Raw genomic sequence first — 24,243 nt, 5'->3', positions numbered from 1 at the left:
GGGATATTTATATTTAAAATTTAAATCTTCGAAATATCCAAGGTTACGTCAACAAATGTGATTTTTATTAAAATTGCTTTAAATTTAAATACAATTTTACTGGAATTTGATCTTTCTGTGTAAATTCAACTCTCCTATTTTACAATGAGCACTACTAGAGAAAAATACGGCCCTTTGGTGGGTTCTATAGACGAAGGGACTTCAAGTACTCGTTTTCTGGTATGGTTTATTTAATTTGTTTTTAAATCATAAGTCTCAGTAATAATTTTTCTTTAGGTTTTCGCTTCAAAAACCGCCGAAGTATTGACGTACCATCAAAAAGATATCCCCCACATTTGCCCACACGAAGGATGGTTCGAGCAAGACCCTCAAATTATAATGGACTCAGTCATAGAGACTATCCAGGTCGCCTGCGATAACCTGAAGAAACTCAGTATAGACTACGAAGAGATTGTGGCCGTCGGCATAACAAATCAGAGAGAAACAACAGTGTTGTGGGATAAATATACGGGAAAACATCTGTGCAATGCTTTGGTGTGGATGGATATGAGGACTTCAAGCACAGTGGACGAAATACTGGAGGACGGGAAGAAATCGCAGTATTTCTTACAGAGAGCTACCGGTTTGCCTGTCAGTACTTATTTCAGTGCTTTGAAAATCAAATGGATGATGGACAATGTGCCGGCAGTGAAAACTGCGGTAGATGAAGGGAGGTGTCTGTTTGGAAATATTGATACTTGGATCATATGGGTATAATTTTTAAGTTTTTATTTGGTTAATCGAATAATAAATACCTATACAGGGTGCTACAAATTCGAGGTACTAGCATTGGTATCTCGGAAACCATAATAGATTAGAAGATGGTTAAATTGGGGCAAAGTTGAGCCTTGAGATGTTCACTAAGATGCCATCAAAAATGTTTTAAAAATTTTAAGGATTGCTGAGATTTTTGGAAAAAGCGGATTTTTTGGAAAATCAATTTTCTTTTTTCTTGTCATTACTTTTTAGAAAATGAAAAAATTAATTGCACATTCTCATTGCCACTTTAATAGGGCTATCTGATAGTATATTTAGATTTTCAAATTAGCTGATAATTTGTGAGATACAGTGACCAAGGTAATTTTTTTTAAATACGGACCTGCATTTTTTATTTCAGGTTTTGAAAGAACTCAGTCTCCTGAGTATAATGATATGCCACACTTGATACTTTTTTTGTTTTGGGTACCTTAACAACAACTAAACTAGTTAATTATTATTTTAAATAATTTCAAGTATGACTCTGGTTTTTTAAATTATTTAATCTGATTTTATTCATCGCAACAATATTGATCAGCGCTAATTAACATTGAATAAGGAAAATTGAGCCAATTCAAATCAATAGGTCAGCAATTTAACCATGTTCGTATCTATTACGGTTACCGAGATACCAATGCTTGTACCTCGAATTTGTAGCACCCTGTATAGGGTGTCCCAATATTCTGTGAACATAGAACTACTCTGCATTTTTTATAAGATACAAAAAATATATTATACAGGGTTATTCACCACATACGACACAGAGTATTGTAGCTAAACGATTAGATTTTTTTACAAATTGTAAGTTTTGGGTTTGTTGAAGGACTATTAGAGCTACAATTTAAAAATATTTTTACAAGATACAAAGTGTCCGAAATAAATAAAAAATATAGCTGTATTTTTTTAAATAGAACATTCTGTATATTATTTTATTTTTAGATTCTGCGATTGAAATAAAGGTAAATTTAATTAAGGTTTATCACACCTTACCCTTTTTGAAATATATTCAATTTTGTTGAATTGTAGTAAAAATTTTAAGGTTTCATTTCTCCAAGCGTATGAAAGATTTTAATGCTAAATATTTACTGAAGTTTATTGATCAGATATTGTGTTGCAATAATAAAAATAATTCTATCTTATACAGAGTATCAAACAATTTATTTTAAATAATTACTAGCTTTAAACGGCAATAACTTGTTTAATTTAAGTGAAACACCCTGTATATTTTACGAGAATCGAGAATCAGATACACAATTTAATCGTCTATCAAATTTTATCATACCCTTTTTTACCTATCTCTTCAAGTTTTCGTAGAAAATGCATTTTCTTATCATTTAGACCTCATTTAAAAATATACCCATGGAATATTGACATTTTAGATTTTTTTAAAGCAACAAATATACAAAATGTACAGGTGCTAACAAAATGCATTTTCTACGGAAACTTGAAGAGATAGGTAAGAAATGGTATAATACAATTTGATGGACAATTAAATTGTGCACTTGATTCTCGTAAAATATACAGGGTGTCAGGGTTGGCAAATATCATGATATTTATATAAATATCAAATATCGGATATATACAGAAAGGTCCACAGACTTCGAGACATAGGAAAAATCAAGTCCATTTAGCGTGTGTCGCAATTTTCACACCTTAAAAAATTAGTTTTTTATAGCTATAGCAACTGCAGCGACTATGAAAAAAGCTGTGTAGTTTTCATAGAAAATAAGGGCACCTGTAATTCATTTGAGAGTGTTATAAATCGCTAAAAGAGGTTTCAAATCTCTTGGATTTCTATTAATATTAAATAAATTTTATTATAAATTGAACTAAAATTGTTAGTATCATTAAAAACAATTCAAATTCAAAAATTGTATCAGTCAAATTCCTTGATTTAAGGTGAATATTAAAGTAAATATAAATACAGCAAGGATACAGCTCATTCTAACCTCTACTTATCTTTAAGAAAAATTTAAATCATTGGTGCAATTGGGCCTTAATGCCATTTCGAATGAATAATAGTATTAATAATGTACATTATAATAATAATAAATTTTATATCATAGTGTGTATTAAAACTACTAAAACACTTTTAATTTGGTATTATATTAACAACTTTTGTTTTTTTTTCAAAATAAAAAAAATTCTCGATCAAAATATTTGTGGTCCTGAAAAGAACCTTTGTTTGATTTCCCATGTTCGTCAAGGTAGGTAATGGGTAAACGGTAAAAAAACAGGATAATGAAATTTAAAAAATTACAAAAATTGTTCAAAAATGCCTTCCTCTTGCATTAAACAATAACCCAAACGATTATAAAATCCCCTCCTCACATTGGATAACATATCAGGGGTGATAGTGTCAAAGGCATTGAATATTTTCTGCTTTAACTGCTCCAAGTTTTTAAATTCTTCATGGCTGTAAATTTTAGATTTTATGTACCCCTATAAAAAGAAATCATTCACCAAAAGGTCAGGTGAAATTAAACGTCAGTCTAAACAAAACTCATGTCATTTTTGAAAACTTCTCAAAATTTGGACACACGCTAAATGGACTTGATTTTCCTATGTCTCGTCTGTGGACTTTTCTGTATATCCGATATATATCTGATGTATATCCGATATATATCAAGTTTTGATATTTATTTTTGTTTTTGTTTTTTATGTAAAACTGCGTTTAGTATCAAGTAAAATCAAGAGCTCAAGCAAATATTTTTATTTCAACCTGATTATTGTTGTTTTGCACATAATCGGGACAACATTAAAACAAAAATATATAAAAAATATACAGAAATTCTAAAAAAATAAAGAGAACTTCTAAAAAAAATAAACAGGAATTCTAAAAAATAAACAGAAATTCAAAAAATAAATGGAAATTCTACAAATAATCAGGAATTCTAAGAAATAAACGGAAATTCTAGAAAATAAATGTACCTGTATACACCCTGTATATTTTACGAGAATCGAGAATCAGATACACAATTTAACCGTCTATCAAATTGTATCATACCCTTCTTTACCTATCTCTTCAAGTTTTCGAAATATAAGAAAATAAGAAAATTCGATTATAAGAAAATGCATTTTCCTATAATTTAGACGTCGATTAAAAATATACCCATGGAATATTGATATTTTAGATTTTTTTTAAAGCTACAAATATACAAAATGTACAGGTGCTAATAAAATGCATTTTCTACGGAAACTTGAAGAAATAGGTAAGAAATGGTATAATACAATTTGATAGAAAATTTCACACCTCTACTTTTCAACCAATAACATGCTTTAATGTTGACTAGTTACCATGGCAACTGAAAAAATTTCCGGAAATTTTTTCGAGGCGCCACGAAACTTTAGTGGAAATTTTTTGACAGTTGAAAAGGTAAACATAAGATCTACAATCATAATGTGAATGAACTACAATGTCTATATATTGAAATATTACCCATTTGAGTTTTAGCATTTGATGTAACTAAGGTTGGTAATATTTTTTATTTAAGGAAATATGTTAGATATACCTACATATGAATTTCTTCGAAATTGCCATGTTCTAAAAATATAGTTCTGCCGCCTTTATTTAACTAAAGCTGGTATTTTTCTATTTAACGAAATATGATGGATATACACTTGATTTTGATTTTCGGGTGTTATCTGGTTTTATATTTTCAATTTCTTCTTTAATGACATGTTGGTTTACTTTTTCCAAATCGCGACATTTCGCTATACACTTTTACTCTACGTACAGACGTTTTAAAACTAGTAATAGCTTAATGACAGAATCGCAAACAAAAATGACAAAACACATATGTCAAAAACATCAATACCTTGGCCAACTTAACAAATTGAAATTATTTTAAAATGTCATGTTGGATTAATATTTTTTTTTCAAATTTAGGTGTGAAATTTTCTTACCGAATACCACGCAAGCTTAAATTATTCCTGGAAATTTTCTTTCGGGCACGAATATTTTAGGAAAATTATCCCTCGTCTTCGACTCGGGATAATTTTCAAAATATTCGTGCCCTCAAAAAAATTTCCGAAAATAATTTAAGCTCTTGTGATATTATAAGTGACAATTAAATTGTACATTTGATTCTCGTAAAATGTACAGGGTGTTCCATTTAAATTAAAGAAGTTACCTTTTAAAAAGTAATACAGTGATGTGAAAATCGCATCTTTGTATATCTACTCATAAACGAGAAACCCCATAAAACACACGAACATTGGGCACCCTGTACAGGCCAACTTTTATTGATTTCTCTGATATTGTATTTTCTAGAATTTAACTGGTGGTGTGAAAGGTGGACTTCACATAACAGATTGTACAAATGCCTCGAGAACTATGCTAATGAACATAGAAACGCTGAAGTGGGATCCGCAATTGTGCAAAGTCTTTGGTATTCCCGAAAGTATTCTCCCAGAAATACGTAGTTCAGCAGAAATATACGGCTATATAATCGAAGGGCTCCCTTTAGCTAGAGTTCCTATATCAGGGGTAAACACATTAATTTTTTCTGTTATAAATATTCTAAGATAATGTTAGGCCAGTAAGCGAGGGTTTTAGGGTCCGAATTCTGAACACCTGCACCGATTGACGTGGAATTTTAACAGTGCATAGAAATATATGCAAGAAACAAAAGTTACATAGTAGCGATGTGTGTTTCCACCCACAAAAATCAATAAATCCTGATCAAAAAATGAATTCTGAGCAAAAAATGTTCTGTAACATTTTTTCAGAAAATTAATATTTTCCTAGTTAATTAGGATTGAAAATATTGATTTTTCATCTAAAAACTGCCTATTTTTTGTCAATTTTTATAAATAACTCGAAAATCTTGCGTTTTATCGCAAAACTCATATAAAGTAAAAATGAAGCTTTTGGAATAGCTAAACGATCCCTTTTTTGTTGAGTTTTGTTTTTGTTTGAGTTCATAAAATGGATATCCACTTCACGAACTGAAACTAACCAGTTCGCGAACCTAACATAACCAGTTTACGAAGTGGATATCCATTTCATGAAACGGACAATTACACTAAATGGATGCGACATATACAGGGTGGCGCACCTCATTCGCCTCGGTTGATTATACGAAAACGGAGAGATGTAGAAACAAAATATTTTAGGGGGAAAATGTAGGGAGGTAATGTGCACAATTTAAAATTATTTTGAAATATACAGGGTGTTTCAGAACTAAGATCCATATCAAAGTTATATTTTTTCTTATGATACACCCGGTATTTTATTTCATTTTTGGATTCTTGGGCCCAAAAAAAGGTATTTATTATATATAGTTAAATTTATTATAAGGGTTAAATATGTTTAAAATCTTTGGTTTTTGAGATATTTAAAGATATTTAAATTTGCATGCTAAATTAGAATAGATTATTAACACCCTGTACATTACTTTTCAGAATTAGTTCTTGTACTGAGTTTAAAGGTAGAGAAATAAACTTTACAGAAAAATGTTATATCTTCCTTAAATGTATACAGGGGTACCAAAAATTGCTGGTCTATTTTAAATATTTATTTTACGTAAAAACTTCGTTATTTCAAATGCAACACTATGTATTTTATTAATTAAGTCGAAGCAGATTTAAATGCTCTTTCAAACTATATTAGGGTTTCCTCTATACCTGCCTTGGCTCAGATTTTGAAGCAAAAAAGCGATTTTTCTCAATAAAAATTATAATCGAGATGCATAGTGCTTGTCATGGCAAAGCTTTCTAGTGACAGTTAGTAGCTATTTTCAAAATCGTAATTAGTTTATGGACTTATTTAAATTTATACCAATTTACTTTTATTTAATTTACCTACAATAGTTTAATAAATAATATTTATTAAATATGTGTATATTATTAAATCAAGAAAAACGAAGAAGTAGTTCTTTGAATTATTTTACGATGACTTGTAGATATATGGATTTTTTTATAAAATAGCCAATTACGGCAAATTCATTTTATTGACTTCCAACGACAGGTTTCTGCCTAATAGGGTTTTTATAAACTACACTACCAGCTCTGCGAAATAGGACAAGAAGTTTTCAAAGAAACGCTTATCAGGAAGATTCCTATTTGGATATCTCTTTGAGCATAAGCCCTGAGGCCAAGAAGCAATTTTTCTCACAAAAATGATATCACTAGTAACATATCTATTCGTTCCGCCAGCAGATACTGCTTCATTTTTCTTTATAAAATAATATGTAGAAAATAAATATTTTAGATAAAATAATGAATACTTAGGTAATTAAACAATTGTAAATTATTTTGAAATATACAGGGTGTTTCAGAACTAAGATGTCCATAAACTAATGTTATACTTTTCTTATGATACACTTTGAATATTACTAACTTTCACTAGAAAATTGCCATGGACCGAAAAAAGGTATCTTGATTATAAGGGTTAAATAAATTATAAGCTTTTATTCAAAATCTCAGCTAGATAGGTATAGGAAACCCTAATATAGTTTTAAAGAGTATTTGAATCTCCTTCAATTTATTTAAAAAAATACAGGGTGTTGCATTTGAAATAACGAAGTTTTTATATAAAATATATCCTTAAAATAGATCAGCAACTTTTGACAGCCCTGTATAAATTTAAGGAACCAATACCATTTTTGAGTAAAGTTTCTCTGCCTTTAAACTCAGCATAAGAATTAATTCTGAAAAGTAATGTACAGGGTGTTAATAGTCTATTCTATTGTAGCATGCAAATTTAAATATCTTTAAATATCTCAAAAACTAAAGATTTTAAACATATTTAACCCTTATAATAAATGCCTTTTTTTGGGCCCAAGAATCCAAAAATGAAATAAAATACCGGGTGTTCCATAAGAAAAAATATAACTTTGATATGGATCTTAGTTCTGAAACACCCTGTATATTTCAAAATAATTTTAAACTGTGCACATTGTCTTCCCACATATACCCATAAAATATTTTGTTTCTACATCTTTCCGTTTTCGTATAATCAACCGAGGCGGATGAGGTGCGCCATCCTGTATATAACATCCCTTTATTGATTTTTGTAATTAAAATGGGTGATTTATTTTTCACCCAAGAGAAGGGGTGGCACTCGCCCCCGGGGTGAAAGCACACATCGCTACAATGTAACTTTTGTTTCTTACATATATCTCTATTCACTGTTAAAATTTCACGTCAATCGGTGCGGGTGTCAAGAATTCGGAGGTAATACCCTATTTTTATCCTCGCTTACTGGCCTGTTTTTTTTTAAGATACTAGGTGACCAACAAGCAGCTCTAGTGGGCCAGTTATGTTTTAATATGGGCCAGGCAAAGAGCACTTATGGTACAGGGTGTTTTATTTTATACAATACAGGAACAAGTGTATGTAAAGCCACACTGTTTGTTCAGCGATCGTTCAACGTTACGTCATCGTTATTTGTCAAATACAGTGTTGCCACCACCAAAATTTTATTTTTCGTTGATATCTTGGTCAACATTCGGTAAAAATCGGTAGATTGGATATTTAACACGTATTTTTATTAAGACGTGCTAAAAGTAAGTCATTTTTTGGGTAAAAAAAGATACTTGAAAAATACAAACAACACAAAATTGTATATTAAACATGAATTCAGAGGACGAAACTCTTAAATAAATTAATAAATATCGTTTTTGTCCCAAAAATCGGTGCCGGGAGGCACGTATAGTCCATACTAAAATATGTTAATAAAAAGTTGGTAGGCAGTTCTTTTAGTTTCAAAGTAAAGGAATTTTCCTATTTTTTTTTTATCTCAAAAACTGCGACTTTGGCTGATTTTGATGTTATTGCAAATTTTGTTGCAAATATTCCTAATCTTAAATTGAATCCGCGTTTCACTAGCTATTGTAATTTTGGAGTTACGATTTTTTAAAATTTTTAATCCCCTTTTATACCTCCTTAACAACCCCCCATCCCACCAAAAGCTAATGGCCAGATTCTCGGGTGCCACAGTATTTTTGTGCCAAATTTGCTTAAAATCGGTTTAGCGGTTTTTGAGTTATCGTGTTACACACGGACAGACAAACACCATGAAAATATTTTGTATTTAGGTCTTTTAACCCAAATAACTCGTGTATCGTGGCGTCTCTGTAACACAGACAGGTATATGTGGTCAATGTACACAATTTAAAATTATTTTGAAATGTACAGGGTGGCCCATTTTGGTTGTTTCTATAGGGTATCTAGGAAACCGTGAGAAATATTCAAATTTTGATACTGCAGTCTCGGGTTCTTTTTTTGAAAAAATTACAATGGCGCAAACAAACGGATCGTGGCTATCTTGATCGGTTTCGAAGCTACAGGGGAATTCTCAAATTTTGTACTTTTTAAAGATGCTCGATAGTTTGTTTATTTTAGTAACCACGGAAAAATGAATTATACATTCTAAAGGCACTTTTCTGTGTAGAATGCAGTGGCGTAGTCAGACTTTTCGAAAAAAATATTTTTTGAGATATTAACTATTAACTATACTTATGTTTTTTTAAATAGAACCCCCTGTATATTTTTAAATTTTCTTATTCAGCTTGGTATGGGCTTCTCGAAAATATATAACACTCTATATTTATTTTCACTATTAACCTCAACATTTCAAATTTTTCTTAAAATATCCACTTCGTAGATAGTAGGCCGCGCCAAGTAACAAAGTAAACGGTTGTCATGGTGATCGGGACATACCTTTGATGGATGCGTGACATTTCATTTCAACAGATTGAAGTGTGTGTATTTTAAATAATAAAAAAATGAGTAAATTTGAAAATGTTGAGAAATATGATATGTTAGAATGTTATATTGAGTTTAACAATCATAAGCAAATGGCAGCTGATTTCGGTATCCAGAGCGCGAGCAGCCAAACCCAGCCATTCTTAAAAGGTTAGAAGATAGTTTAATCAATTTTGGAACTTTTCAAAAACCGCGTCCGAAAAATTATCAGAATGAAGATGAAGAAAATCAATATGTTAGGTTAGTGTCCTCAGAGCCGAGTACATGAATTAGCAATTAAATAAAATCGAACAATACGAAGCAAATAAAAAATAAGTGTGACAGAAACAAAAGAACATATTTTAATATAAACTCAAGAGGTTACTTCAACCGGGCTTCTCAGTTAATATAAAACAAATAAAAACACGAAGACTACATTAAATGTTCAAACTGCTGCCCATTATTATCTAGACAGAGTTGGTACTGTCTCCGCACGCCGCCGTTAACAGCATTTCAATAGCTCTACTTGATGTTGTTGGATCTAGTGTTACGGCTCCGAGGACATTAATATTTTATTTCATTCATCTTCTTTCTGATAATTTTTCAGACGCGGTTTTTGAAAAGATCCAAAATTGATTAAACTATCTCCTAACCTTTTAAAAATGGCTGGGTTTGGTTGCTCGCGCTCTGGATACCGCTCAAAATATAAATCAGCTGCCATTTGCTTATGTTTGTTAGACTTAATATAACATTCTAACATTATATTTCTCAAAATTTTCAAATTTACTCATTTTTTATTATTTAATATACACACACTTCAATCTGTTGAAATGAAATGTCACGCATCCATCAAAGGTATGTCCCGATCACCATGACAACCGTTTACTTTGTTACGCGGCGTGGCCTACTATCTACTAAGTGGATATTTTAAGAAAAATTTGAAATGTTGAGGTTAATAGTGAAAATAAATATAGAGTGTTATATATTTTCAAGAAGCCCATGCGAAGCTGAATAAGAAAATTTAAAAATATACAGGAGGTTATATTTAAAAAAAAACATAAGTATAGTTAATATCACAAAAAATATTTTTTTCGAAAAAAGTCTGACTACGCCACTGCATTCTACACAGAAAAGTGCCTTTAGAATGTATAATTCATTTTTCCGTGGTTACTGAAATAAACAAACTATCGAACGTCTTCAAAAAGTACAAAATTTGAAAATCCCCCTGTAGCTTCGAAACCGATCAAAATAGCCACGATCCGTTTGCGCCATTGTAATTTTTTCAAAAAAAGAACCCGAGACTGCAGTATTAAAATTTGAATATTTCTCACGGTTTTCTAGATACCCTATAGAAACAACCAAAATGGTCCACCCTGTACCATTTTGGTTGTGTCAGAACTCACGTCGTGTCAAGGTGTGTCAGAATTAAGATCCATAGCAAAGTTATATTTTTTCTTATGGAACACACACCAGGTATTTTATTTCATTTTTGGATTTTTGAACATAAAATAAGGCATTTATTGTAAGGGTTTAATATGTTTAAATGCTTTGGTTTTTGAGATATTTAAAGATATTTAAATATGCATGCTATGATAAAAAAGTTTGGCAACACCTTGTACATTACTTTTCAGAATTAATTCTTGTGCTGACTTTCAAGCCAGAGAAATAAACCTTACTAAAAAATTTGATTGCTTCCTTAAATGTATACAGGGGTAACAAAAATTGCATCATACATAGAAATAACGAAGTTTTTATGTAAAATAAATATTTAAAATAGACCAGTAATTTTTGATACCCCTGTATACATTTAAGAAAGCAATAGTTAAGTTCATTTCTCTGGCTTCAAAGTCGCCACAAGAATAAACTCTGAAAAGTAATGTACAGGGTGTTGACAAACTTTTTTATTAGAGCATGCATATTTAAATGTCTTTAAATATCTCAAAAACCAAAGCATCTAAACATATTAAACCCTTATAATAAATGCCTTATTTTAAGCCCAAGAATCCAAAAATGAAATAAAATGGAATAGTATGGATCTGTATCTGTAAAATGAATAGTATGTATCTTAGTTCTAACACTCCCTGTACATTTCAAAATAATTTTAAATTATGCACATTGTTTCTCTACATATACCCATAAAAAATTTTGTTTCTACATCAACCGAGGCGAATGAGGTGCGCCACCCTGTATAATAATGGTCGATCTTTCTTGGAAACTGCGTGATTTTTGTCCCAAAGCCACCTCCATACAGCCTGTCCAATACGGAAAGAACAAAGTAAAAGTTCGCCGTACAATCCAAGCAACTGAATTTAGTCGCGAAAATTCTGAAATCCATGCGTCGCAATCTTCTGCTGTTTTTAGTTCAGCATAAATAATGCTACCTTAAACCAAAACTATTTTACCTAATTTTAATATAATTTTACACTGAATCGAAATTGATCCGGTAAAATATACGTCAAACCTTCAGATGTCATAGTAGATATCAATTAAAAATGCTAAAGTTTATTCAAACACACAAAAACAACGTCTGTCTAATGAAAACTATTTGAGAAAAGAGTATAACGGCGGCGTGTTTTGGGGGAATTTGTCATATCAATCCGTCAATTTTTTTTTATTTTTCTCAGGGCTATTGAAAAGGTTAATGCCATTCGATCTCAGGCATAATAAACCACGTTTTAGTAAAGTTTAGCAACATGTACCTGCGTTTGGAATGCCTCATGCTAACGTGGCAAAATGTACCGCATTTTAGTCATGTTTGGCAAAACGCACCAGCATTTAGTCTCGACCAATGAGAGTAGAGAAAATCACATTATGGACTAAATAATGGTACATCTTGCTTAAATGCAGCCCGTCGCGGTCGATCTAAGATTTTTGATATGCTCCTTTCTTAAGAGTCCATTTCACTAGTCCGAAAAAGTAGCAAAATAAGCGTTCGGCATTTAACGTTTTATGTAAAACTGGCTAGTTATTTTTACACAAGTGAAGAAAGAAATTAAAGATAAAGGATTATACTATGTCCGTATTGTAGCACATTTTTAGACAACTTCTTTATTTTTGAGATTTTGATGGTCAAATATCAACAAAATATTCCTTATGTTTGGACTAAATGTTCTCGAAAATAAAGACATAATTAAAAAATCCGTTACAATACGGAAATAGATTGAAGCTTTGTGATTAGAGTGATATATAATTTATATGGTTTGTAACAAATTGCTTACTATTTTATGGCAAATGCTGAAGCTTTGCAAACCTTAATCAAGCCTTAAGCTTCATTCAGAACCTCGAAATCAGTCGAATAAATTAGTAGTTTTAGTTAGCCGTAGAATTTTTTTTTACCTAATTTTAATGTAAGCATTCAGAACATAATAATTAGTAGTAGTAATTTTCAATTAGTGGAAAAAGTTAACAAACTTTTGACTTTTCCACTAATTATACTTCAAAATTTGCGAGGAATGTTATTTTGGCCTTTGATTATCACCTTTTAAGAAAAATTTTGGTTAGAAATCAAAAGTTTATTGTTTTATAATTTAATTTCTCTATGGATACAATAGACTACCGCAAGCTGTTGCTAGGATATTTTATTAATTTTAATTGTGTTTATTAGTCATTGTGAATGATCGTAAACTAAAAAGTATAAAGTGTAATTGAAACCATTAATTTATTCCACTAATTGGGAGGTTCTGAATGAAGCTTTAATCAAAGCGTGTGTTTGGAATTTTGGGTGTGGCTTAACACGACAGGATCGGGCTAAACCTTAGCCAGATTTCTGAAATATAATATATATATCCTTCGGCCACACACCCGCTTTACCCGACCCCTGAGAGCGACCCGAACAGTAAAGCGTAACAGACTCTTAATCTTTTTATTAAAAGCTAAAAACAATGTCCAGTAATTTACGAAATGCCTTCACCGATCTCTTTTTTCTGGTTGTCAAATGATTGAGTAAGTTTGACAATATATGATGTGACGTTGAAAGATCGCTGAACAAACAATACAATTTTTGAATCGCTGAACAAACAATACAATTATCAATTGATAATGATATATATTTGTTTTTTTTTGTTAAAGATGGTACAGTCAACTCACGGACTTCTGACTACTGTAGGTTATAAAATGGGACCAAATCAACCCACCATCTATGCTCTGGAAGGCTCTGTGGCAATTGCAGGTTATATTTAATTTATAGGTATACTTAGTTGAAATAGATTTATTTTTAAATTTTGTGTTTAATCGTTACTCTCGTGAACAGAGAAGGCCTCTCGGAATACGCGTGACGTCATCAAAAACGGGCGATAGAATAGGTGCAGGGTGTACGAAAAAAAGTTTCATATTGACATCGAGACACCCAGACACCAATTTTCATCCTAATATAGACATTGGTTCAGAAATAATTTGGAAAAAATCGAAATAAAAATGAAACTTCTACACCCTGTATGTACCCTCAGAAACGAAGCATTTTAGGACATAAATTTATACAAACTTTTTTACCGCTAGAATATGCTGCCGAAGTTTCTCGAATACAATTCTGACAACCTTGTATAAAATAACGAAAAATTGGAGTATTGTACTCTCAAAACATTTTCTGAAGCACGTCATCAATCATATCGACATTGACACTAAAGTCTAAAAACCTGACTAAATGAAATTTTGGCAAAAATGTTTACATTTGTAGTATAATTTAAGATACCGAGCAGCTCTTTAATTTACTTTATAGAGCAAATGATTGTAACAGATATTTTATTTAGATTAAAGCTGCAAAAATTAATTTAAACCGAATTCTATTATCTCTATGTTGGTCACATTGTGTCGTGTTCAGCAATGTTGTCCTTTATTATTTGACAATTATACTAGTGTCGGTCATTACTTTGTATAATATCGTGTTGTTGTTGAATCTTTGTGAATAATTATCGTTTTTGTGCCTATTTTCAAAGTCTTTTTTTAAAAATTGCATTTTAAGCACAACCAGTTCTTTTAAGAACTAAATTTTCGAGTTTTTATATTGCATTTCTTGAAATTGTGTGTTGAAAATATGCCGAAGCATTGAAACAGTCGAAACAAAAGAGCTTGTAGCTTCCCTGTTTTTTTTTAAACTATTTTGAACGAGAACGTGACAATAAAGGTCCTTTATTACCATTGACTGCGTCAGAAAAGTAAGTTTGATTGATAAGCACATTATACGACTTTCAAAGTTAGTTTTTATTAAATTCTGTAATTATTAGTTTGTGCATTAATAGCACCCTTTTACTTGTTATTACCACTTATGGCGTTGTACGATGTACATCAATAAATAAATAACCCATAATAACGCTTATAATAATCTTCATAATGGACTAGTTTTTGCCAATTTGTAGTAAGTAAAATAAGCTATAAAATAAATAAATCAATTAATTACTAAAATATTAGTTATAAAAATAAAACGTAAAACTCTTTAAACTTTAAAAAATGATGTAATAAATATGTTGTTTGTCAATTTTAAATTAAGATTCATCTCATAAATCCATCACAATATGGCAGCGCTGTCGTCATCGCTTGTCACTCAAAGTTGATCACGTGCATCGGAAATTGTATTGCGATTACCATAGGTTCGTCATTCTAAACTGATTGCCTACATTTGATGACGTAACGGATTTTTACGTCACAGTTGTCTAGCCTTCTCTCTCTCGAAGGTAATGGTTTTATTCATTGTATATTACAAGATGTTAAAATTTTATTAATTTGTTAACTAGGCATTTCAATGAAATGGTTGAGGGACAATTTAAATATTATACACGACGTTACTGAATCGGGTGACATAGCCCAAAATGTACAGGATAAAGGCGAAGTAGTGTTTGTTCCAGCTTTCTCCGGCTTGTACGCTCCGTACTGGAGAAAAGATGCCAGGAGGTACTTGAACCTCTTCGTTGTTCAGTGATCGGTCAACGTCACGTCATATACAGGGTGTCCTGGAAATAAGAGCTGAAGGATGCTGGGGTAGGTGCCCATTGGTTCGGAGTATTTAGTTTTCGGCCCAAATATATCCCTGTTCCTGGTTTGGTTTTGGAAGCATCAGTATACCACGTTATAGTATGGTCTTTTGCCTATTGTCTTAACCTGCTGTGAGCAAACGGTTCTCTGTTCCAATCCTTTTTATTGCTCAGTTGTTTCTCAAAGTTGTACATTCTTGGTATGTCATCTACTGAGAGTTGAAGAAGTGGAATTTTCTTTTTGATGGTGTTCCAAGCTCCTGAGCTGACAATTCTCCCAGTACTGTTTCCGTCAATGACTGTCAGATGCATGCCAGTCTTCATTTACGCATGTGCCGTAACTGTAGAGTTCTAGGACGGCGCAGAATCGGTAATATAAAGAATCCAAACAACTAATATGAACTGATTACCAGTGGCGGCTCATGGTCACTATTGTAGGGAGATCAATATCTAAAAATATTGCGTCGATTTTTTTTAAGACGCGCCCAAATTTAGTTGGTTTCTTACAAGGTACTTGTACAGGGTGGGTCAAATTCGACGCTTTTAAATGGAAACACCTTTTTCTATAGGAGATAGACGAAAACTAATATCGGTGTCTGGAGCTCAGTTTTCATCAAAAACATGATGGTGAAAACCGCAAATCAATATTTGTTATTGCCGTTTCGGAGTTACGGGGTGTTTTTCAAAAATGTGCATTTTTAACAAATCGCTGTAACTTTTTTGCTGTGGAAAATTTTGTATTTCTATGAAAACATTTCCAAAGCACCTTTTTACGTAGAATTTAATAGTTTAAGTATAATTGTTTTTAAATTAATAATTTAAGTGTTATCAACAGAAAAAATTATTTTTTATTTGGGACACCCTCCATATTTTTAATTAACTGAAAAGAATTTAAAATTACCTTTCCAAAAATATAGCACACTTGATATTTTGTTATAATCTCCTTCGAAATACAGCATTTTTAAAAGTTCGCAACTTTTAACTAGTAGGCTTTGGACCCCTTATTGATGATATGCCCTTAATGGAACTCGAAAACATATTTTTCCAGCAAAACGACGCACCGCCTTTGAACGCTGAAGTTATCAGCAAATTTTTGCAGCCAACTTCAAAAATAATTAGATAGCTAACCAAGATCCCAGCCGTTGGCCGTCGAGGCCGCCTGACTTAGTGCCCATAGATCTAATCCTATGGATATATTTGCGGAAGAATGGGGTTCCTTATTCTTCCGTATAATCTAGACAAGAATTAAAAATATTTATAAGAGGGTATCTTTTACTCCCACTGAGTTAACGAATTCCGCAAGAAATTTTCAAAAACTGCCCCGTCTGTCCGTAATAGAACACGGTCGATATGTCGAACGCTTAGCAAAATCTCATGTCTTGGTTTGCTATTTATTTTTATCGTTATTAGATATAGTTTAAATGTGTTGATGTTGATTAAATATATTTTAAATTGTTATAAAATTCTGCATCTCTCATAGCAAATATTATTTTGGTTTTAATTGATGCTCACAGCTAGAATTTTTTTGCATTACAGCCGGTGCCGCTCAAAGCCTACTTATTTAAAGCGGGCGAATTTTTATATACTCTATATCTCGAAGAGGAATCGAGCAAAATATCAAGTGTGTTATATTTTTGGAAAGGTAATTTTAAATTATTTTCAATAAATTAAAAATATACAGGGTGTCCCATATAAAAAATCAAATTTTCTGTTGATAATTCTTAAATTATTAATTTTAAAAAAATTATACTTAAACCATTAAATTCTACGTAAAAAGGAAATGTTTTCATAAAAATACAAAATTTTCCATAGCAAAAAAGTTACAGCGATTTGTTAAAAATGCATATTTTTGAAAAACACCCCGTAACTCCGAAACGGTAACAGATATCGATATGTGGTTTTCACCATCATGTTTTTGACAAAAATTGAGCTCCAGACACCGATATTAGTTTTCGTCTATTTCCTATAGAAAAAGGTGTTTCCATTTAAAAGCGTCGAATTTGACCCACCCTGTACAAGTACCTTGTAAGAAACCAACTAAATTTGGGCGCGTCTTAAAAAAAATCGACGCAATATTTTTAGATATTGATCTCCCTACAATAGTAACCACGAGCCGCCACTGGTAATCAGTTCATATTAGTTTGGATTCTTTATATTAAATGAGCGATTTGTTAAAAATGCATATTTTTGAAAAACACCCCGTAACTCCGAAACGGTAACAGATATCGATATGTGGTTTTCACCATCATGTTTTTGACAAAAATTGAGCTCCAGACACCGATTTTGTCTATCTCCTATAGAAAAGGGTGTTTCCATTTAAAAGCGTCGAATTTGACCCACCCTGTACGTTTAGTTAAATGAAAATAAATCTAAAAATAAATACAAATTATGTTAAAATGAAACCTACCCTTACATTTTTAAACAGGTGGTCTAGTGCTATTTCACTAAAATGCCAGTCAATATTCTTTACACAAATTTTCCACGGTTGGATTTAAAAGACACTTAAAAAATAATTTCATAATAATATAAATACATATTATATATACTCATACACATTTCTAAAAGTTTTATTTCACATTTTTTTATATTTTAAGTCAATGCGGCGTTCATTCCCTAAACGTTTTTCGAAATTTAAGCAATTGCTTTCTTTTAACCGCACGATTTTACAAACTAAACACCATGTTGTTTATTTGAAAATATCTATTCCAGAATCAGTCAACAACAGTTCATCATTTATCCATAACCAGAAAATGATGAATTTATTACCTACACAAATTTCGCGCTACACCTCAAACCCTCGGCTACGACAAAGCTACGACAACTAAAACTAGATCGGATTTTTTTCGATATTAAAAATTTAAATATTGATTTATACTGACTAAACCAAACATTATACGCGATACGCGATAAACGATACAAAAACCTAGGTTGTTTTATAATTTGAGTTTTTATAAACACCCAAACGGCGAAATTTTTCCAGCTATATGACTGAAATCCTTTTATGAATGACGCGGTGAATAGCCAATATAAACTATATCTATCGCACCCAGGGGTGGATGGGGAAGTGGAAACCGGCCCGGGAAAAACAGACAACCGGCCCAAATCCACAAAAACAAAATGACCATAATGAAGAAACATATTTTATTTATTAATACAAGGTATCCCAGAAATAAGTGCAAGTATTTTAACTGGTAGTATAGTTGAACCCCAGAAACGCCTATGAGGTTTTTTTTCGCAAAAAAAAATTGAAAATTCGGAATTTTTTGAAAAATGTTTTGGATTTTTTTTTAGTTTTTAGTTAAAACATAATTTCTAGATAATATGGCAACATAGGTAGTAGATTAAATTTACAAGAAAGAAAATCCAGAAGAGATTCAGTGGTTCTCAAAATTTCATCAAATAATTATTTTTTTTAAATTTTCACTTATAATATCACAAGAGCTTAAATTATTTTCGGAAATTTTTTTGAGGGCACGAATATTTTGAAAATTATCCCGAGTCGAAGACGAGGGATAATTTTCCTAAAATATTCGTGCCCGAAAGAAAATTTCCAGGAATAATTTAAGCTTGCGTGGTATTCGGTAAGAAAATTTCACACCTAAATTTGAAAAAAAAATATTAATCCAACATGACATATTTAAAATAATTTCAATTTGTTAATAATATTAACAAATATTATTATATTTTTAATTAGTTACATCAAATGCTAAAACTCAAATGGGTAATATTTCAATATATAGACATTGTAGTTCATTCACATTATGATTGTAGATCTTATGTTTACCTTTTCAACTGTCAAAAAATTTCCACTAAAGTTTCGTGGCGCCTCGAAAAAATTTCCGGAAATTTTTTCAGTTGCCATGGTAACTAGTCAACATTAAAGCATGTTATTGGTTGAAAAGTAGAGGTGTGAAATTTTCAAAGTAAAATAACTGCTTTATTTTGGACTTATTTGAAAAACGATGAAGAGAAAATATGTTTCTTTTATCCAGATCTACCACTCCTTAAAATATTTACACTTATTTCTGGGAGGAATTGTATATAAGTAAGGTTGTTTTTCGCTCGTGCGAAAAATCTCTTTTGCCTCCGGTTTTTTAAAAAAAAATTAAATTGTCTTGATCAAAATTTTCGTAAAGACCAATATTGGGTCGGACATCTGAATTTTTATTACAAAATGGCTCAGTTTTAGAGGGTTCTACTGCTTTATTTCCATTATCGATAACGGTAATTTGATCTTGAATACGCTACGATTCCGAGTCACGATTTTGAGAAACTTTAAGACTTCCTGATTCATTCAGTTCAGCTGACCCTATCCTCTGTGAAATATATTACTTTTAGCTCTTCAGGTATATACTTTCTTATACATTATAGAGCAGCAGCCTCCTCGTGTACACGTGTTTTTAACTGAATGAACCGGCGGTCGCCATTAAAACTGCAGCATATTTTAGGTTATTATATATTTCTTATCACGAAACTTTTCCTCTATACTTTTGTACATTTGGCTTCTTGTAAGATAATGCCATGACTCCAACGAAAAAACCCTAGGCAATATCTAGGCATTGGATATAAATATGTTCTGATGTAATGTTATGTTACAGTCCATAATAAGAATATTTGGATTTTCGAGACATTAATATTTTATTATCTAATCTAATTTAAACCTTATTTAACTCTTCTCTGCTGTCTCAGTAATTTTTAGCAAATTCATTTTAGCAACATTTTAAACAACGATTTATACTTGGTTTTTAGTTCTCAGACTTGGCTTTTAGTCCGTCCCGCCTCAATTCAAGCCAAGCATAGATATGTTTTCTCCGTCAACCGCAGAGTTCGCGTCAAATTCGTCTACCTTTTTACAAAGGGGAGCTCGAAAAATATTGTACCGAGGCCCCCAGTTGTCAATCTACGCTACCGTATTCTTAGTATACATTTAGATCGAGACTATTTAAATTTACCTAATACTATTCATTCTTTTTTTTTTGCTGCCAGTCAGTCATATTTATTAGTTATTAATAAAAGAATATTTGGTAAAACTATACAGGGTGAGTGTTAAACAAGTGCAAATATTTTCACTGGTGGTATATTTCGACCCCAGGAACACGTCTATGAGGTTTTTTTTTGCAAAAAAAGATGTTAAAAATCGAGCATTAATTTTTGCTAATTCAATCTTTCTTGAGCTCTGATCGGAACCGGCCCACCGGCTCATTTTTACACCGACCCACCGGGAATTTTCCCGTTTTCCCATATGGCCCATCCACCCCTGATCGCCACCTTAACCTAATATATTTTCTCTACGTACTATACCTTACGGCAGTAGGAGAAAATGGGTAAAATAAAACGTTTTCAAGCGAAAATTGCACAAATTGAAGATTTTTGGGAATAGTTTCGAATATCTTAGGATGGAAAAAATGTGATTTACAAAAAGTACAATTTAAATAGGTTTTTCTAATTTTCTCCTGATTTTTTGGGGCGGCATTGACCATTTGACCTCATGGTTAAGCCGCCACTGCAGATCACTATGAAATGATCATGACGTTGAACGATCACTGAGCAATCGCTACTACAAAATAGTTATTTTGCAGTATAAAATATATTCCTTTTTTTGGTAGTGTTATATGTGGTTTAAGTGAAGAAACCAAACCCGGGCATCTAGTTAAAGCAGCCCTCGAAGGCGTTTGTTATCAAGTAAGAGATGTCCTCGAAGCTATGGCTCTAGACTGTAAGATTCCTTTAAAGAAGATTTTAGTTGATGGCGGGATGACTGCAAATGATTATTTGATGCAGATGCAAGCCGATTACTGTGGTATCCCCGTAGGTGAGTTAAAAGTACTCTTTAAAGTGAGGTAAACAGTATGCAGTGGGGTAATTTGTTTAGTTAGACCTACTATGTTGGAAACTACGGCCTTGGGCGCTGCGATAGCCGCCGGTTGCGCACCTGGTGTTGAAGTGTGGGACCCTAGAAAGATAGTAGCCACGCCTAATGATGTTTTTAAACCTTCCATATCTGAGAGTGGTAAGTTGTTTTTAATACAATAAGTTTTTTAGATACCGTATGTGCTAAAAAGTTTACAATTAATTTGAAAAAGTGTTGAGGTTTTGAAAAAAGTTTATGTTGATTTATTCTTCTTCGTTTTAGTTCGAGATATGAAGTATACTAGGTGGAAAATGGGAATCAGTAGGAGCTTAGGATGGGAAGTTGAAGAAAAGTCACGTTCAAGATCGAGTAAGTAAACTATAAAAAATATCTTAGGTTAGGCTTATGGGTTCAATCAGTGACTACAGAGTACAAGGACCAATAACAGTTAACCAAATTGTTACCAGTTGACACCAAGCAATTGTGCCGTGTCAAACTTCCGACTTAAATAAAAAAAGGAATTTTAATTGTTTCACAAATAATTTATAAATTATTTGAATGTTTTTTATTTTATTTTTTACATGTCTGCCTTTTATATTTTAGCATCACAGATTTTGTTCCAGCCCATTGCATGTTACGCGTCCTTGTATTTTTACTAGTCATTGGGTTCACTACATTGCTTAAAATAATTTTCCTTGTTCAATAGATCATCTTCCCCGTCTTTCTATTGATGAGGATTCTCGCTCAGGTGTGAGGTGTTTTTTTTTATTAATCTAATAATCACTAACAGTAATTTAGTGCTACAGGTGCTTTTAATAATTCACTAACGCTTATATGTTGGATGTTCCCATAAAAACACTGAATAAAATACTAAGGAAGTAATCTCACTGATGTAGTTGAATTCTTGACACATTGTGTCTTTCGAAATTTATATACCTTGTAAACAAGACAAGATAATATAAAATTCCTAAAAAACAAAACTGACGAAGCCATTTCCATCTCTAAAGCATCAGTATAAAGATAATAGTAGACTCCTTCTTTAATCTTATTAATGAATGCAAAAATAACTTTTTATAAAAAACAAACCACTAAATAGTCGGAATCGGCAACTTGTCTCGTCTCTACTTATTAATTATTTTCATCAGGAAAGAGCTTTTTTTGACCGTTAAACCAGAGAAGAACAATCGTAGAGAAGCGACAAAACGAATCCCGCCTAAAAATTTGGACTGTAAACATGCTAACTGTCATCTCAACGTGTTTTCGGAATACGGCCAGCGTTACCATTATGAATATAAAGTTCTGAAATCTTACTATTTTTTTATTTGTGTATATAATTAATCTCTTTGAATTAATTTTTCTATATTTTATCCTTACCATAATAGTACTTAAAGAAAGAACTAACTTTTAGAACTAAATATTATTAAAACTTAAAATAGATGCAGGTTTGTTAGCGTTTAATAAAAAATAATTAGAAAATTAAAACTATTAGAAAATGAAATATTTAATCGCATATATAATATATTAGCGACGCTAATCTGAATTGTGTTATCTTTAATATAATATGGTTTTTTTATGTAAAATATGATTTTTTAAAATACAGGATGAGTCTTAAATAAGTGTAAATATTTCCAGGGCTAGTAGATCTCGATAAGTGAAGCTATTTTTTCTCTTTACCGTTTTTCAAAAAAGTCCAGAATAACCGATAGATTCTTTGAAAATTAAAAATAAATTTGCTTACATTTTCAGAACCGCTGAATCTTTTCTGGCTTTTCTTTCTTTTAAATTTAATCTACCATCTATGTTCTCATATTATAAAGATATTATGTTTTTTAATCATTTTAGTTTTAATCATCTGCTGATGCACTGCAGAAGTAAAGTGTTTTGGTGTATTGCGGTGAATTAGTGTTTTATTTTGCTGTTGTAATACCCCAGTTCCAACCCTCAACTGTAATCATGTTATTTACTTTTTGGTTTGTTTTAACGCTTGTGATAACAGCTGATAAATATTCGAATTTTTCTTAAAATTGTTTTTCTCAAAAACACACTTTCAAATATTAATTTCGAAGCAAACAATATTATCAGATACGATTTGAAAATGTCCCTCTAAAAGGAATAGGTTAGAAAATGGATAGAACGCGGTAAATCCACAAATCGCAGAAACCTGTTAAATCTTAAAAGATAGTTACTATTCAATATGATTCCTAAATATTTCTAATATACTTTTTACTGAACACATGTTTTTTTTTCAGTGTACAGCTTTTCTTATTTCTTTTGCCTTCATTGAATTTCTCTCGGTGTAGCTATAAACATGCTATCTCTCACGTACGCCAATTTGAAGGTCACAAAACTTGGTCCCCCTTACTTCAATAGTGCCGACGGTTTTTGTCGCTTCTCTACGATTGTTCTTCTCTGGTTAAACTACGTTAGAGGGATAAAAATTGATATTGTTGCTTAAGTTTTGCGGCTTTTATTGAAAATTCGTAGATCTTTCAGCGTGTTTCAGCTGCGCTCAATACCAGTCTTTCAATTAAACTTTATTCTGAGTGTTTTATAAGTGTATATTGTTTTATTTGGTGTAATTTTGCACTGTAATAACTTGTTTTAGAACTAAAATTTAGGCATTAATGTAATATTAAAAGATTTCATTCGGTATTTTTTAGGTGAATCTCCTGGTGCGTCTATGGCTGGTGGTCTCTTCGTTTTTGGATCTGTGCTTGCTCTAGCTGTAGCGGATTTTTTAAGAACTAAACGGATATTTTCTTAGAAATAGCATTCCGTTTTTTCTTATTTTATAGTTGCCATTAGTATGACACTTTTTTACTTTGTTATTGTTTGATTAGTACTTAATTTTTTACGCGGCTGTGGATGTAGAAAACTAAATTTTTTATGTAGATTTAGTGTGAAAGAAGAGTGATGAGATGAATAAAAATATAACTGAAAACA

At 31.6% G+C, this 24,243-nt stretch overlaps 1 protein-coding gene across 4 annotated transcripts; it reads left to right on the top strand.

Annotated features, from left to right (window-relative positions):
* LOC115887697 (glycerol kinase-like) lies at positions 1 to 24,243 on the top strand. Of its 4 annotated transcripts, XM_030907164.1 has the most exons (11): positions 1 to 219; positions 277 to 750; positions 5,069 to 5,284; positions 8,022 to 8,132; positions 13,555 to 13,654; positions 15,213 to 15,369; positions 21,056 to 21,261; positions 21,322 to 21,459; positions 21,583 to 21,669; positions 22,007 to 22,048; positions 23,961 to 24,243. In XM_030907164.1, the coding sequence occupies exons 1-11, from the start codon at positions 145 to 147 to the stop codon at positions 24,062 to 24,064; spliced, it is 1,710 nt and encodes a 569-aa protein (XP_030763024.1). In that variant the 5' UTR covers positions 1 to 144; the 3' UTR covers positions 24,065 to 24,243. The 4 variants fall into 4 exon arrangements, 3 of the variants coding, with proteins under 3 accessions (XP_030763024.1, XP_030763027.1, XP_030763025.1); XR_004051137.1 differs by lacking the exon at positions 22,007 to 22,048 and having other exon boundaries at positions 21,326 to 21,459; XM_030907167.1 differs by lacking the exon at positions 8,022 to 8,132.

This window comes from Sitophilus oryzae, unplaced genomic scaffold, assembly GCF_002938485.1.
Source record: "Sitophilus oryzae breed Bouriz unplaced genomic scaffold, Soryzae_2.0 scaffold_610_pilon_pilon, whole genome shotgun sequence".
In the NCBI taxonomy this organism is placed as follows: domain Eukaryota; kingdom Metazoa; phylum Arthropoda; class Insecta; order Coleoptera; family Curculionidae; genus Sitophilus; species Sitophilus oryzae.
The sequence above is the reverse complement of the archived record's forward strand: the minus strand, read 5'-3'. Positions and strand labels throughout refer to the sequence as shown.

What these genes read in the sequence shown, in the direction of transcription:
- LOC115887697 (XM_030907164.1), top strand. Translation starts at nt 145, where the DNA reads ATGAGCACTACTAGAGAAAAATACGGCCCTTTGGTGGGTTCTATAGAC. An exon ending in CTAGAGTTCCTATATCAGGG is followed by an intron (nt 5,285 to 8,021) that starts GTAAACACATTA and finishes TTTTTTTTTAAG; the next exon opens with ATACTAGGTGACCAACAAGC. An exon ending in AGGCTCTGTGGCAATTGCAG is followed by an intron (nt 13,655 to 15,212) that starts GTTATATTTAAT and finishes TTTGTTAACTAG; the next exon opens with GCATTTCAATGAAATGGTTG.